Below are 16,579 nucleotides of genomic sequence, written 5' to 3' on the forward strand. Positions count from 1 at the left end.
AGGATTGACTGTACTTCATCTGGGACAAGGAAGATGAATTGAAATCTTTTTCAGCTATTTTTTCTCTGTATCTTTTTGGTTGTATTCCCTAAAGTTTTGTTCTTTTGGAGTTGTAATGCCATGTTGAGCCCTTCCCGTAGTGACTTAGCTGTTGTTTCACTTCAGCAAGTTCATCAGCGTGAAGCTGGGTTACCTCCACCTCCCCCCACCTGCTGCACTCCTGCTTCTGCCCTGTCTGCTCTGTGCTCATCTCCTCATCTAGCCCTGTCTCTCCATATTTCATGGCACCACACAGAGCTTAGAAAAGCTCTAGATGCATATTCTTAGACCCAGAACTAGTCATTCCAAGCAAAAGAGACTGTTGTCATGGCCTCTTGGCATGGGTAGATCAATTTTGGAGCTCTCTGTACTGTCTGAAACTCTTCTCAACCTCTCCCTTAGCCAGGCCAAATATTCACTATACCCATTAACTCTTTCTCCTGGGTTTTATGTTTTGTGGGTGGAGCAATTTTCTAATTTTATTCAAAAAGGTATTTAAAAAATTTTTGTTCTCCTTGTTACATTTTGATAGGTTTAAAGGAAGAGATCAGGGCAGCATTGCTCTTACTCTGTTTTTAATCAGAAAATCTATATTAATTTCAGAGTTAGGATATTTCATTAAGTCTCAAACTTGTGTTTTCTAGACAGTTTCTTATCAAATTAAAATTTATTAAGTTAAACTCTTGGCCCTCAGGTTTTTATTATTTCCAGGCTTTCAATTGTTTTGTTCTACCTAATTCTTTTTACTATATATTTGTAAGAGATTATTGCTTATGTTTTTCTGATTATAAAAGTAATATTTTAGAAAATGTACATTGTAGCAAATTTGTAATATTCAAGAATAATGAAGAAAACAAAAAGCACCCTAAAATGTCATCACCCAGAGATAGCAGCTATTTTTGGTGAGTTTTTTTCTTTTTTCTTTTCTTTTTTTTTTAATTTCATGAAACAAGAAATCACTATCTTTTGTTTAAATCCATACACCTAAAACAAATATCATATAATATCGCTTATATGTGGAATCTAGAAAAATGGTACAGATGAACTTATTTGCAAAGCAGAAATAGAGACACAGATGTAGAGAACAAACGTATGGATACCAAGGGGGGAAGGGAGGGTGAGATGAATTGGGAGATTAGGATTGACATATATGCACTACTGTGTATAAAATAGATAACTAATGAGAACCTACTGTATAACACAGGGAGCTCTACTCAATGCTCTTTGGTGACCTAAATGGGAAGGAAATCTAAAAAAGAGGGGATATATATACACGTATAACTGATTCACTTTGCTGTACAGCAGAAACTAACACAACATTGTAAAGCAACTATACTCCAACAAAAATTAATTAAAAAAAAATAAATCCATACACCTATTCTCAGTCTTCATCTGGGTTGAACTCTCAGCATCTTTTAAAATAAAACTATTTTTCAAAAAAAAATTAAGAAAACAAGTCCATTTACAAGAACATCAAAAAGAGTAAAATACTTAGGAATAAACCCAATAAAAGAAACATAAGACTTGCACAATAAAAATCATAAAATGTTGCTGAAAGTAATTTTAAAAGTCCTAAAAAAAAAAGTACTAAATAAATGAAATGATATCCCATGTTCATGAATTGGAAGACTTAGTACTGTTTAGATGACAGTAATCCCCAAACCCCATCTGCCTTTTTCTTTTTTTTTTTTTTTTTTTTGGCAGAAATTGACAAACTGATCCTAAAGTAATGGTAATTAAAACAGTGTGGTACTGGGATAAGGCTAGACAAATAGATCCATGAAGCAGAATCAAGAATCCAGAAATAAACTCTGACATTTATGGTTAATTGGTTTTCCAGAAGGGTGCCAAGATAATTCAATGGGGGAAAGAACAGTCTTTTCAACAAATGGTGTAGGGACAACTGGATATCCATGTGCGAAAGAGGCTGGATCCCTGTATCACACAGTATAAAAAAATTAGCTCAAAATGGATCAAAGAAGGGAAAAAAAAGGATCAAAGACCTAAATATATGCACTAAAAACATAAAACTCTTAGAAGAAAATATAGGAGTGGATCTTTGTGACTCTGGATTAGGCAATGGCTTCTTAGATATGACACCAAAAGCTCAAGCAACAAAAGAAAAAATAAACTGGAATTCATCAAAACTTAAAACTTTTGTGCTTCAAAGGACGCCATCAAAAAGGGAACAGACAACCCAAGAAATGTAGAAAATATCTGCAAATCATATATCTGATAAGGGTTCGATATTCAGAACAAATAGAGAACACTTATAAGCCAACAATAAAAAGACAAATAGCCCACTTCAAAAATGGGCAAAGAATTTGAATAGACATTTCTCCAAAAAGATACACAAATGAAAAGATGCTCAACATGATTAGCCACGAAGGAAATGCAAACCAAACCCACACTAATACACCATTTCATATCCATTTGATCTTTTGTTGGGTCTTCATTGCTGCACGTGGGCTTTCTCTAGTTGCATCGAGCAGGGGCTGCTCGTCACTGTTGTGCGCAGGCTTCTCATTGTGGTGGCTTCTCTTGTTATGGAGAACAGGCTCTAGGTGCATGGGCTTCAGTAGTTGTGGTGCGTGGGCTTCAGTAGTTGTGGCTCATGGGCTTAGTTGCTCCGCAGCACGTGGGATCTTCCTGGACCAGGGCTCGAACCCGTGTCCCCTGCATTGGCAGGCAGAATCTTAACCACTGCGCCACCATGGAAGTCCACATCCATGTGATCTTGATGCTTGGAACATTCTTTTTGGGTGGCACGGGGTTCATGACACAAGATTATTTTTCTTTCTCTATAGATTGTTACTTTAATTGGTTCTTCACTAGAGAAACAAGAATCTCATAATTGGTTCTCATTACTTGCTTGTAAAGCTCCTTCTGCCATGCCTCTAGATTCTGCCATTCTTGCTCGGAGAAATAAACGGCCACATCCTTGAAAGTCAGAGGTAACGGAGCTGGCTCAGCCATGGGCCCTTGCGGTCCCACCCAGCCCCGGATGGGGTTACGGCCAAGCCAGGTGTCCCGGCTGCCCGCGGCACCTCCCCTGCGGCAGCCTCCTGCTCCCCACCGACCTCGAGTTTTTTTTCTTGTTATTTATCAAGAGCCCATTGTACAAAGTAGCTCAAATGATGACAGTCTCTTAACAAATGGTGGTGTTGCATTAGGGGCGATTGCCAACTTTCCTCCCAGTTCTGAAACTTTCGATTCTGTGAAATTTTATGGTTCTTGATACACATTTTCAAAAGGTCTCATTTTACAGGTATCAGTAGTATTGTAAGTTGATCTAACAAATCGTAGGCACTGAATTTGATTGATGGGGGAGAGAGCTTCTCCTGTTTTACATCTTTTAGCATGATTAGTGAAAAATAATAGTTTAGACAGTTTGGCAATATGAATTGTCCATCTGAGTGACTGGATTAATGACTTTTAGGCTGCTGCATTGTCTACTGATGTGTATTTTCCTCTTGTCATCCCTCTTAGGCCATGAGTAGGGCCAGAGCCCTCAGATCTCAGTCAGAGGAAGCTGCTTCCGCCTTTAGTGCTGATGACCTTATGAGTATAGATTTGGCAGAACAGATGGCTGATGACTCTGATGACAGCATCACGGCAGCAGCCAGCAAAGGAAGAGGCCGAGGAAGAGGCCGGAGAGGAGGAAGAGGGCAGAATCCAGTGTCAAGAGGAGGATCTCAGAGAGGAAGAGGTTAGCACCGAGTAGTCTTTCTTACACATTCACACTTGGCAGTTGTGTGGGAAATTCAGAATTGTGTTCATCTTGGCAGAATTGAGTTACACAGTCCTTTAAAAATTTATTTTTATAATGCATAAAAACAGTCTGTAATGTAGTTCCAACATGTACATTTCATATTAATAAATTCTGAATGGCTACATGCACATATAGTTTGAATAGTTCTTAACACGTTTTTTTTTTTAAAGAATTTCATAGTGCTTCTCACACATTGGGAACATTTAATAGACATGTTTACTCTCACATGTACAAAGTAATAGTGAGGCAAACACTTAAGGAAAATGTCTAGCTAATGCCCACTAACAGCAGGAAGAAAACTCCAGATTATAAAAGTTATTATTTTTGAAAACTGCCCCTACACAATTTGATTTTTTAAAGCAGTCATTAAATTAATTGCCATCATTGTGTCTAATGTGATACTATTGTCATTGAATAGTCCAAATAATAGAAGATAGTCATCCAGTGACTTCCTGATGCATTATAGAAATCCATCCCTAGGAATATTTTTAAATTATTTTTTTATTAAATATTTATCTGTCGGAATTTTAAGCTGTTAAAATAGGTAGTACTTTAGTTAAAAATCTCCCAGGAGAGAAATCCCCATCTTCTAATGATAAGGTTTTCATTATCCTTAGATTTATAAATTTTTTCCTTATATTGTAATTGGAACAATATGAACCAAGTGTGGCCTAAGAATAGTCTCTGAAAATTGATTGATCAGACTCTAGATGTTTCTTCTTATATATATCTTTGACATTTTACACATAAACTATGTTTTGACGTAACTATTTAGTGGTGTTTTTTTAAAAAAACGAAAAAAACCTTAGCTACTGATGGACTTGTATACTGACCGCTCATTATTCTAACAGCAGGCACTGCTCTGGAGACTTCTACTCGAGGCAGAAGTTCAAAGGCCACTATGTCAACATCTAGAAATATGTCTATTATAGATGGTGAGTATAGACTGCAAAAGATCACCTAGCAGGTACTTATAAATTCCAACACAGGAAGACTCAGGAAACCCCATGAGTAAACCTTACTGGTTTGTGTTGAATCACAGGATAAATTATGCTGATTTAAAAGACCTTTGCCAGGCTTCCCTGGTGGCGCAGTGGTTGAGAATCTGCCTGCCAATGCAGGGGACACGGGTTCGAGCCCTGGTCTGGGAAGATCCCATATGCCACAGAACAACTAGGCCTGTGAGCCACAACTACTGAGCCTGCACGTCTGGAGCCTGTGCTCCGCAACAAGAGAGGCCCGCGCATCGCGATGAAGAGTGGCCCCCGCTTGCCGCAACTACAGAAAGCCCTCGCACAGAAATGAAGACCCAACACAGCCAAAAATAAATAATAAATAAATTTTTTAAAAAATAATAAAAAAATAAAAATAAAAGACCTTTGCCATTCATGGAGGCTATTGAAGAGGGTGGGCTCTAAAAATTAATTTTTATATCCTACTTTAGACAAATTTGATTATTTCCTTTTTATAGAGAGATCACTAAGACATGGAAAAGGCAGTTGGTCCGTGTATCAACAATGATTAAGAGAGAAGGAACTGCTCCTTAATGTACTGTAAACTTTCTTTCCTCATGCTGCTTTTGTCCATCTCTACTGTTAGTATAGAGTCATGTGAGCTGCATTTAAGGGAAATTATAGTTAGGATTCTTTGAATTGATTTTGTGTATGTGCTGTGGTCTAAAAATTAGCCTCAAACTAAGGTAACCTATTTTTATAAACTATTTTAATAATAATGTAATATAAAAATTGAATAAACTATTTTTAATATTACAGTTTATGAGATCAGAGGAAGTTGTAAGTCAGATCTGTGAAAATATATGTTAAAATAGGTGGTGATATTTTTTTCTCCCTACCATTCAGAGTATATCCATATGTATTTTATTTATATTATCTTATTATTTGAGATTAATTTTTGACAGATTGGAGAGTTGGACTAAATCTCACAAGATGAAATTTATCAAGGGTAAATATAAACTGTATTTATGTCCAAAAGGACAGCTGCACAGAGAAGTATATGATATTAGCAGGGAACCAAGTAAGAAAGACTTAGGTCACTAAGGTTGTGCAGGTTGATCTAACTGTCCAAATCTAATGGTGCCTCAAGCACTATTAATAGAAGTAATGCTTCTCTACAGCAAGGAAGTTCTCCCTCGTACTGATTGGATGTATCATGCCAAGAATACTGTGCTCATCTTGTGGAACCATATTTCAAGAAAGATGTCAACTTTATATGATCATTCAGAAGAGAAACCATATAATACAAAAAATTTGGTAGAAGGAACTTAGGATATCTAACCTGGGAAAGATTCAAGTCTTTACAGAAATTAAGTTCTGTTACGTCAAAGATCGAATAGATTTGATTTGTACAGTCCTAAAGACAGTGGTTTTAAATCTATTTTAAGTTATGGATTCTGAAAGCTATGTCTCCTACCTTTAAATAAGTACTCATATGCAATTGTACTCCATTTCAAAGGGCTCAGGGACCCCCATGAAGCCTATCCACGGGCTCCAGGTTAAGAACTACCAACCCAATGAGGATAGATGGGAAAAGCTAATCACACACAGATTTAAGTTTATTATGTGATAAAGTGGACCTGGAAGGCTTAAGAACAATTTCACCTACTCCCTCTTTTATACACGAGGGAATTGAGCTAAGTAATTTGCCCTAGGTTGATAAAACCACTAATAGTACTAATAATAGCTAATACTTATGAGACGATTACTGCAGGCCTCTCAACAGCTCAGTGGGATAGGCACTTATTATTTCTCTGTTTTACAGAAAAGGGAACTGAGGCTTTGAAAAGATAGGCAACTTATCCAAGGTCTCACAACTAGTAAATTCTAGAGCTTGAATTGATTCCACATTCTCTGGCCTTCAGAGTGAGTAGGTAACCACTCTACTGTTAGTTTCCAGAGCAAGAGAAGATTAGAGATTGAGCTACTGGCTCTCAGTAGAGAAGTCTTTGCATTATACGGAATAATCTATCAACCAACATAAAGACGGTGTAAGCTGCTTCAGAAGGAAGTGAGTTGTGACTCCATCAGAGGAAGTTTTCAATATTTTCTGGATGACAGATGACATTGGAGAAAGGATAAAACCATCAGCTCTATTAAATGATTCTTAAAGAACCTTCTTATCAGAAGTTCTGCTGCTATGTTTTTATTCAAGGATTATTCAGTACTTGAGTAGGGCCAGCTGAGATCCTTATCTTTTGACTTTAGAAGTATATTGTCTCTGTTCCCGTTTAGAAAATGGCATTTAGAAAGATTCTGTGACATTCTTGGAAGGTGTAAGGTAAAAGCAGAGAAGGGAAAAGGAAGTGAAAAAAGGCAGCACGGGGCTTCCCTGGTGGCGCAGCAGTTGAGAGTCTGCCTGCTAGTGCAGGGGACACGGGTTCGAGCCCTGATCTGGGAAGATCCCACATGCCACAGAGCGACTAGGCCTGTGAGCCACAACTACTGAGCCTGCGCGTCTGGAGCCTGTGCTCTGCAACAAGAGAGGCTGCGACAGTGAAAGGCCCATGCACCGCGATGAAGAGTGGCCCCCGCTTGCCGCAGTTGGAGAGGGCCCTCGCACAGAAACGAAGACCCAACACAGCCATAAATTAATTAATTAATTAATTAATTAAAAAAAAAAAAGGCAGCACGGTAAACGATCTGGGATGAGTTCAATGTGTAAAAAGCTTTGTGACTTTGGACAAGTCACTCACCTAGTTTGTTTACAGGTGCATTGGGAATAATCTTGCCATATTGGATTACTCTGAAGATTAAAAGCAAAAAGGCTTGGAATTCGCTGGTGGTCCAGTGGTTAGGACTCCACCGAGGGCCTGGGTTCAGTCCCTGGCTGGGGAACTAAGATCCTGCAGGCCACGCAGTACAGCCAAAAAAAAAAAAAAAGCCAAAAGCCTGGCACATAGTAGGCTTTTGTGAAATGTTTTTATTTTTATATATACAAATAAAAGAGCTATTATAAAAAAAGAGAAAACAGAGGGAGTTAGAAAAGGATCGTAAGTAAAATACGAACACTTCCATGTTAAACTACCAAAAGTTGGTCAGCGTGCAACACAGAGGCATAGACTTTGTAAATTACCTGCCTTTCCCTTAGCCCAAACTGCCTTTTATCATCATGGCTTTGTTGTTTTATGTGAAACTTTCCTTGACACCAGTGGGCAGAATTAGTCACTCCGATTGAGTCTTCAGGTTTCCATTGTTGTCATTAAGAAATCAGCTATTAGTTTAGCTTGTTGCTTTTTTTAAAGTAGTCTATTTTTCCTCCGGCTGGCCGTCTTTGGTGGTCTACACTTTCACTATGATGAGTCTAGATATGTGATTCTTTTTTTATCCTGCTTAGGATTTATTGGGTTTCATGAAACTGTGAATTGGTGCCTTTTATCATTTCTAGAAATCCTTTGCTGTTATCCCTTCAGATATTACCTGTGTGCTATTCTTTTTCTTTCCTTCTAAGACTTCAATTAAATAAATGTATGACCTATTCACTGTGTCCTCCCACTGGAGGAGGAGTACTAACTTCCCAGAGTAGTTATAAGTGTTAAATGAACTATGCATAACCATTACTGAGCACAGCACTTAGAAAGAATCCAATAAATGACTGCTGCTGTTAGTATTAGTGACAGTGTTTACAGTTAACTCATGAAAATGGATGTTTCTATAAATCAGTCTAAATTTGTCTTTTATGCAGTTGATTTGGTCCAATGGTTTTGCAGTTTAACTCCAACATTGGCCTTTTTTTTGAAAAACGAAACTGACTTTTTAATACGGTCTCTGACAAAATAACCATGGAGTACTAACTATAGTTACTATAAGTTTGGGACAAAAGCAACCTTAAACTATAGCTTCTACGTTCGTATTATAAATGGAGGAATGAAGAGATAAATAAAGGTTCAATCCTATTATAACAAGCTCCATGGAGTGTAAAGATTTGTACAGTAGTACTGGAGTTTTATTGGGAAAGGTAGATACTACACTTATAGCCAGCAGCGGTTGTGAGTGAAAGTTAACAGCCCAGACTTTTCCACTGAAGTTTGTCTGCAGAGGATAGTGACTAAGTTAATAAAAGAAGCCTCTGTCTTTGCATTTAATTTACCATGGTTACCACTGCGGCTACTCCATCCACTATTACTAGCGAAATCATTTGAACACCTACTACATCTAGGCGCTTGCCAAAACAATTTACGTTAACTACCTCTTTTTATCCTGTCAAGAATTTTCAGCATGAAGTATTATTAACGCTGTTTTATAGGTGGGGAAACCGAGACTTGAAGAAGCCAAGGAACTTGGCCACAGTCACCCAGGCTAGTGAGTCCACATGGCTCTAACTCTTAAACCAGAGCTTTTAACCCCCAATACAGTATGTATTGCCTTCCTAACAGAACCGAGTGCTTAATTTTCTGATAATGTTAATTTATCACACAAATATTTATTGGAGATAAAAAGAAAGGAAGGCTCTTGTTTCTTCCAGGAGCCGAGAGTTTGAGGGGTCAATTAGTGAATAACGATTGAGCAGAAATAGTTTTTGAAAGAGTCACGATTGCTGGCCTTTTCATTCAGTTGCCCTCTCCAGCCTTTTGAGTAGAGTAGGATGTGAGGCTAGTGATTGAGTAGGGTGAGTAAGAACTCTGCTTCTGCCTTTCCTTTCTCCTCTCAGGTAGACATCCTAAGATTGGGGATAGAACCTGGAATAGGAAAAATGAGTAAGTCATAAATTTAGGCTAGGTGGAAAGATTCCTGAGTTTTCTGACTAGGAGAATTTTGGACTTTGTAGGATTCTTTGAGCATTTGACTTCTTCAAGTCCTCTGTCTTTTTATCTCCTCTTGCTCTGTTGTTTAGTTTGGGGGTTATCTTGGGGGAAACCTTTTTTTTGTATTAGGAAACTGGTAAGGCGTAGGAGAAAATTAAACCTCTAATTGGCTGTTTAAATTTTATTCTAGGTTTTTAATAATCTGCACTTAATTCCAGTGTGGGGGGCTGGGGTGGGGGGGGGGGGGTGGTTACCCACACCACCAAGCAGTCCTCAGACACCTGCTGGGTGTCCTGCAAGTCAACTCAATTCTGACACTACCTACCCAGAGACAGCATCAGACCCCACAGGAGAAGGACTCAGTTCCAGAAGACTGCCCCCCTCTACTTCAGATGCCAGTCACAAGTCCAGGTTGTTATCTGTACTTCTGACTAATAGGCTATCAATCAGAGGTCCCCATGACTCCCTACCTTGGATTCAATTAACTTGCTAGAGTGGCTCACAGAACTCAGGAAACTAGTTTACTCACTAGATTACTAGTTTATTACAAAAGATATGAAAGGATATGAATCAATAGCCAGATGAAGAGATGTAGAGGGCAAAGTCCAGAACAAAGGAGCGTCTGTCCTCATTGAGTTTGGGGTCTAGGCATGTTGGCACGTGGAAGCATCTTGATTCACCACCTGGAAGCTCTCTGAACCCCCTCCTTTTGGGTTTTTATGGAGGCCCCACTACATAGGAATGATTGATTAAAGCATTGGCTGTTGGTGATTGATTCACCCTCTAGCTCCTCTTGCCTCCCCAGAAATCGGGGATGGGGCTGAAAGTTCGAACCCTCTATTCCTGGTTGGTTCCCCTGGTAACCAGCCTCCCTCCTCAGTTGTGGTCCCAAAGTTACCTCATTAACATAGCAAAAAGCACCTTGATGGCTCTCATTACTTTAGGAAATTAGGGTTTTAGGGGCTCTCTGCCAGAAATGTGGATGAAGACCAAACATATATTTCTTACTATAAAATAAAAATATTAACAGTTTTGGTCTCGGGAAAAATAAAAATTAACTAAACTTCATGTTTCTAACCAAGTTTACAAAGCTGAAAATGTAAGGATTCATAGGAAAGTTATCATGGAATGAAAGGGAGGCTGTTTTCTAGCATTCCCTCTGGACTATTTCTTAGGGACTGAATATTTCTAACAAAGTAGAGGAGAATAAGGAAGCGCTTACTGGAACCATGTGGCTCCCACAGGGAAAGAGATTGCTAACCATAAGAGAAGCAACACCTGAGGAGGGTTACTTTCACTGTATTTGGAGTTCAGTCCATTAGGTGATCAGATTTTATCCTTCAGGTATTTTTCTATAAAATATTTTTAGTGTAGGTGTATTTATGAACACTGCTTATTACTACTTTATTTGAGTAAACCAGGAAATCATATGAGACTGGTAGTTAGACATATAATTTCATCTCCCGATTTTAAAGCACAGTAAGTGGTTTTATAATTAGTCATCATGGATTTTTGCAGATAGGACTTAGGAAACCTTCAGCTAAAGAAGTGTGCAAATTTTTCTAAGCTTTTTTAAGAATAGCATAATGGATGTTTCATCTTTTTCATTATAGCCTTTAAAGCTGCAAGACAGCAGCCCTCCCAAAATGTTGCTACTAAGAATTATTCAGAGGTAAGAAAAAAAGTTTTGTAATTGTGTACCGATTTATGTTTCCTGCATTATGATTGTCAGTTCTTTGGTCTACAAAGTAAATAAAAGAAGAAAAAATGTGGAACGTTAAAACTGCAGAGAACTTTACTGATTATCTAGACTGAGAGCTTCTAGGGTTTTTGCGTGGGAGGAGGGTTTCTCTTTTTCTTTCTTTAATAATGGATCGCATGATTGGACACCCATAAATGTATGTACCCAGTAATATTTTTAAGGATAATAACGTTGAACCAAAAGAGTCCATGCATGGAAAACTATGATTGAAGATGGGCATTCAGTGCATAGAGAGGTCTTATTTATTGCTGGCTTCCTTTTGTTACTTATACTCTCATAATACTCTGGCTCATGTCTTAATGGCTGAAGGCAGACTCAAGACAAGCTACAAGGTCTGAGTCTATGGACCTCTGTGTTCAGCTGTAGATTTAACATGAAACTTCTGCTCTTCCTTTGGATTCCAAGAAGAGTCCAGAATGGGCTTGATTCTCCTGTTACCCCTCTTTCAAAACACATGTGTCTTACTTCCCAGGCACCATCCCTGGCCTCTACCTACTAGATGCCTGGGGTGTCCCCCCTAGTTATGATAATCAAAATGTCTCCAGACATGTCCAGATGTTTCTGGGATGGGAGGGGGGGTTAAAAATCACACCTAGTTGAGAATTGTTGCTCTATATCATACTGCCCCACCATCATTTTCTCAAATTTCACTCCTTCTTGATCTCTTGAGTATGTGACACAATTGACCACCTCCTCTTCCAGAAAACTTCTCTGTTTTTTTTTTTCCCTCTCATTATTATACAGTTATATATGGGTATACTGGTGCTAACTTTTATCCTGAGCTCCATTTCATTATTCCTATTCAACTATTGCCTGCTATCGCTTCAAGATCATATCTGAAAACAAAATTATCATCATGTCCACAAGGTAGCTTCCCTTCTAGATTTTTCTTTTATAATGCAAGAACATGAGTTCAGAAAGAACAAGTCATGGTAACTTTTTCTTTCATTTTTTTGATTGAGGTGACATAGTGGTAGATAAGGGGAATGCCGAAGGCATTTGATTCCTTCAAGGCACTTAAGACAATCTCCTGATAGTTTCATGGACAAAATGCAGAAATATTGGCTGGATTCATAGCTATTTAGACAACTTCATTTAACGGTTTTTGATTAATAGTTCAATGTCAGCCTTGGGTGGAGGGGGGGTCTCAAGTGCTGCTTTTTTCACTATTTTTTCTTTGGCTTTATCAGTTGGATGAAGACATGGCAAATGTGTGTATTAAGTGTCAAGATAACACAAAATGTAGAGGAATAGGTAGTAATTTGGATGATAGAATGAAGAATCACAAGTATCTTTCATGGGGCTTAAAAGCAGCAAGTGGTATTTAACAGGGATAAATGTAACAGAAAAACAGATATCCGGTACTTCCCACACAGTCTTATACCTCATTTAAAATTGGAGATGAAGCACCGATGGCCTAGTTCCTCATTAGAACCCAAAAAAATCACAGGGCACTGTCCACACATGACCCAATGTGAGTCATTCACCAATCTAAGTGCATGTTTAGGTACCCAGGCTGCCGTGGTAGTAGGAGAGAAGTGAGCTCACACATGTTGTATAAAAAACCATTTATAAATGAAGAGTGACATTAGTGGGGAGGTTAGGCAGAGCTTTAGTTTTCATGGTTATTGCTTACATGGTATCTGCCTCCTTTTTTGTAACTTTTTGTAAAAATATATATTTTTTGACGTTAGCTAATGCATTTTTATTTAGATTTTCCATTCCCACAAAGACTATTTGCTCTTCTGTTTCTCCCCCTTAGGTAATTGTGGTAGATGAGTCAGATACGGAAGAAGACATTTTTCCTACCACTTCCAAAGCTGATCAAAGGTCGGTGCAGTGACTTCCTGCAAAAAGGAATATCTGAAAAAATTAAAAATTATCCAGAATTCAACATATACATTTCTCTATGCTATGGAAGTCTGATTTTTTAAAAAGTTTTATTTATGTATGTATGTATGTATGGCTGTGTTGGGTCTTCATTCCTGCACACAGGCTTTGTCTAGTTGCGGCAAACGGGAGCTACTCTTCATTGCGGTGTGCGGGCTTCTCATTGCGGTGGCTTTTCTTATTACAGAGCACGGACTCTAGGCGTGCAGGCTTCAATAGTTGTGGCTCACAGGCTCAGTAGTTGCGGCACACGGGCTTAGTTGCTCTGTGGCATGTGGGATCTTCCCAGACCAGGGTTCAAACCCATGTCCCCTGCATTGGCAGGCAGATCTTAACCATTGCGCCACCAGGGAAGCTCTGGAAGTCTAACAGATTTATTATCAGCTAGTCACGTACGTACAAAAGTGAAAAATAGACCAAGGGGTAGTTCGTGGAGTCAATGCAGCATTATTACAAGTATTTTCACTGAAAATTTGAATAACTTGTCATTCATTTCCTTTTGCCTTTATTACCCAGTGATTTTCTTGCTGGAGTACTATGTCCTCTCCAATTAACAGAAAATAGCTTTGTATTTTGTTAATATTCTGTTTCAGCTTTTAGCACTTGCTATGTGTCAGGTACCATTCTGAGCCTTTGCATATGAATTAGCTTATTTGCATATGAATTAGCTCATTTGCTGCTCACAGTCACTCCAGGAGGTAAATATACTTATAACTCTATTTTCCCCCTTTTACCTTTGAAGAAAGTGACGCGTGGTAGTCTAAGTAACTTACCTAAAGTCACACAGCCAGTCACGGAGCCAAGCATTCTGCTCCAGGACTCATCTTTGCTGTTGCTGCTGCTGCTGCTTTTTTTTTTTTTTTTAATTTTATTGAAGTATAGTTGACTTACAATGTTGTGTTAATCTCTGCTGTACAGCAAAGTGAATCAGTTGTACATATACATATTCTTTTTCATATTCTTTTCCATTATGGTTTATCACAGGATACTGAATATGGTTCCCTATGCTATGCAGTAGGACCTTGTTGTTTATCCATCCTGTGTATCAATATAATAATTTGCATCTGCTAACCCCAAACTCCCACTCCATCCCTCCCCCACCTGCCTCCCCCTTGGCAGCTACAAGTCTGTCCTCTATGTCTGTGAGTCTGTTTCTGTTTTGTAGATAAGTTCATTTGTGTCGTATTTTGGATTCCACATGTAAGTGATATCATGTGATCTTTGTCTTTCTCTTTCTGACTGACTTCGCTTAGTACGATAATCTCTAGGTCCATCCTCTGCTGTTGCTTCTTCACATAATAGATTAAGCTCTCAGACCTCTGTGCATGTAATAAGAATCACTTAATTGACGAGAGGAGATTTAGAAACGAACATTTTGGCAAGAAATCTGAAATCAGCCTTGGCAGATTTGTGTTTCTGATGACAGCAACTGGGTGACACAAGTTATGCTGTCTTTGAAGAATTGTTTAGTAATGGCATGGTTTGTATAGTTATTTCACTCATCATTTAAAGTATTTAAGCTCTACCACTTACTGAGTGTGGACCTTGTGCAAGTTTTTTTGACTTCTGTGCCTCAGTGTCCTCATCTGTAAGATGAAGATAATAATATTTACCTCAAAGTGTTGTTATGAGGCTTTAAAGTGAGTTAATATTTGTGAAGTGCTAAGTACAGTACTTAACACATAGTAACACCTCTAGAAGGGCTTATTGAAGAAATAACAGGCTAGGGAAATAGAACAAGAATAATGGGAAGAATGGTAAGCAGTAAAAGCACTAATATTCTGGTAGTTGACTTTAAAAAGGAAAGAACTTCCAACTGTAAAACTCCTTTCTGCTGGATGGGCAGTGGAAATCCACCCACTTTTCCCTGGAAGAACTGCACCAAACTCTACATGGTTGTACTGGGGATAAAAGGACCCTTCCAGATTTGATAGAGCTGGTGGCAACCCTCCCCCCACGCCGACCTTAAAGCAGTGAGCAAGAGAAGACCTGGCCCCATCAGGCCAGGTAGAGGAGGAGAGATGGAGGGGATTCTATTAAACCTTGCAGTGGGGGGAGCCAACATTTTGGTGGCAACTTTTATGTACCAAGGCCAATTTAACATGTTCTCTTATGCTTGTGATGCTGCTACAACTGACATAATTGGCTGAACATCTCTAGGTAGGAATTCTGACTTGTGCCTCCAAGTTATATCTGTACAAAAATGGAGAAGACATACAGCTCGTGGCACTCAATGTAATACACCCTGTCTGCCTTATTTTTGAGCCATCCACAGAAAACTAATCCAATTAAACATTTTTTGACATCCAGGACAATAGCCCATTTATTTGACCCAGGAGTCAAAACTGTATAACCATTCTTCCCTTCCTGCCACTGCTTTCTAAGGATAGGGGACCTCTCATAGACTGGATCTGTAGGTGTGTGAGGTCCTCTGGTGCAGAATTAGGGGCTCCTGCTATGATCAAATGAGCCAGCATCTGGTGTAGAATGCCTGGCTTGTTTCTGGACACCACTGGTTATTTGTCTGGGGAGACATCAGCAAGCGGAGTCAGGCCTCAGTGGGTGCTTCTTCCTATAACCCCCCTCTTTCCCCAGCTCTCACAGCAACAATGCCTCACCTGCTGTGGCTAGCCTTGGCACTGTGGCTTCATGCTTTTGATCTGCTTCTTCCTGTCACAGATGATAGAAACAAGTCAACAATGCTCAGTTCCTGCTTAGGTCAAGTACAGAGAGTTGGGGACTTCCCAGGTAGATTGGTTGATAGATTCCTTGATCCTCTACCTCCAAAGCTATGTTGCTCTTCAAGTTTGCTCGGCAAATCCTCCTGTCCTTTACTTTTGTGCCTAAGGGGCTGTGGATTTTTCTGTTTCCTTCTGATGCATAGACCTCTTGACTCTCAGCAATTTGTCCAGACAAGACCTTTAGATATATTTTGTTTGCTATAGTAACATCCCAAAGCATGGTAATAAATTGTTGGCTAAGAGTTCACAAACACTGCTTTTATTTAAGACAGGAGCCGGCAGACTTTTTTCTTAAAGGGCCAGGTAGTAAATATTTTAGGCTTTGCGGGCCAAGAGGCAAAACTGGGGATATTATGTAGGTGTTTATATAACCATGTAAATATACCCATTTCAAAATGTGAAGACCATTCTTAGCTCACAGGCTGTAAGGAACAGGTAGGCTGGATTTGGTCTGCTAGCCAAGTTTGCTGGCCCCTGTCCTAAGATGACTTAAAATTTTTGTTAGTAAAAATACATAGGAATATGAGTTCCATCACTACAAGTTAAGCTTCATAAAAGTAGATTCCTGATTATCTTGCTTACTGATGTTTTCCAGGGCCTATCATAGTACCTGGCAG

At 39.0% G+C, this 16,579-nt stretch overlaps 1 protein-coding gene across 2 annotated transcripts in view; it reads left to right on the forward strand.

Annotated features, from left to right (window-relative positions):
- The window catches only part of MRE11 (MRE11 homolog, double strand break repair nuclease), a 75,529-nt gene that overhangs the window by 55,020 nt on the left and 3,930 nt on the right, over window positions 1–16,579 (forward strand). Inside the window, exons 15-18 of one of the 2 annotated variants that reach the window (XM_036861949.1) lie at window positions 3,529–3,748; window positions 4,663–4,746; window positions 11,183–11,241; window positions 13,094–13,161. In XM_036861949.1, the coding sequence (XP_036717844.1) occupies window positions 3,529–3,748; window positions 4,663–4,746; window positions 11,183–11,241; window positions 13,094–13,161 (431 nt within the window). Of the gene's footprint in view, window positions 1–3,528; window positions 3,749–4,662; window positions 4,747–4,853; window positions 4,973–11,182; window positions 11,242–13,093; window positions 13,162–16,579 lie in introns of those variants that run through there. The other variant, XM_036861950.1, reaches the window with a different exon arrangement.

Source organism: Balaenoptera musculus, chromosome 8 (genome assembly GCF_009873245.2).
Source record: "Balaenoptera musculus isolate JJ_BM4_2016_0621 chromosome 8, mBalMus1.pri.v3, whole genome shotgun sequence".
Classification (NCBI taxonomy): Eukaryota; Metazoa; Chordata; class Mammalia; order Artiodactyla; family Balaenopteridae; genus Balaenoptera; species Balaenoptera musculus.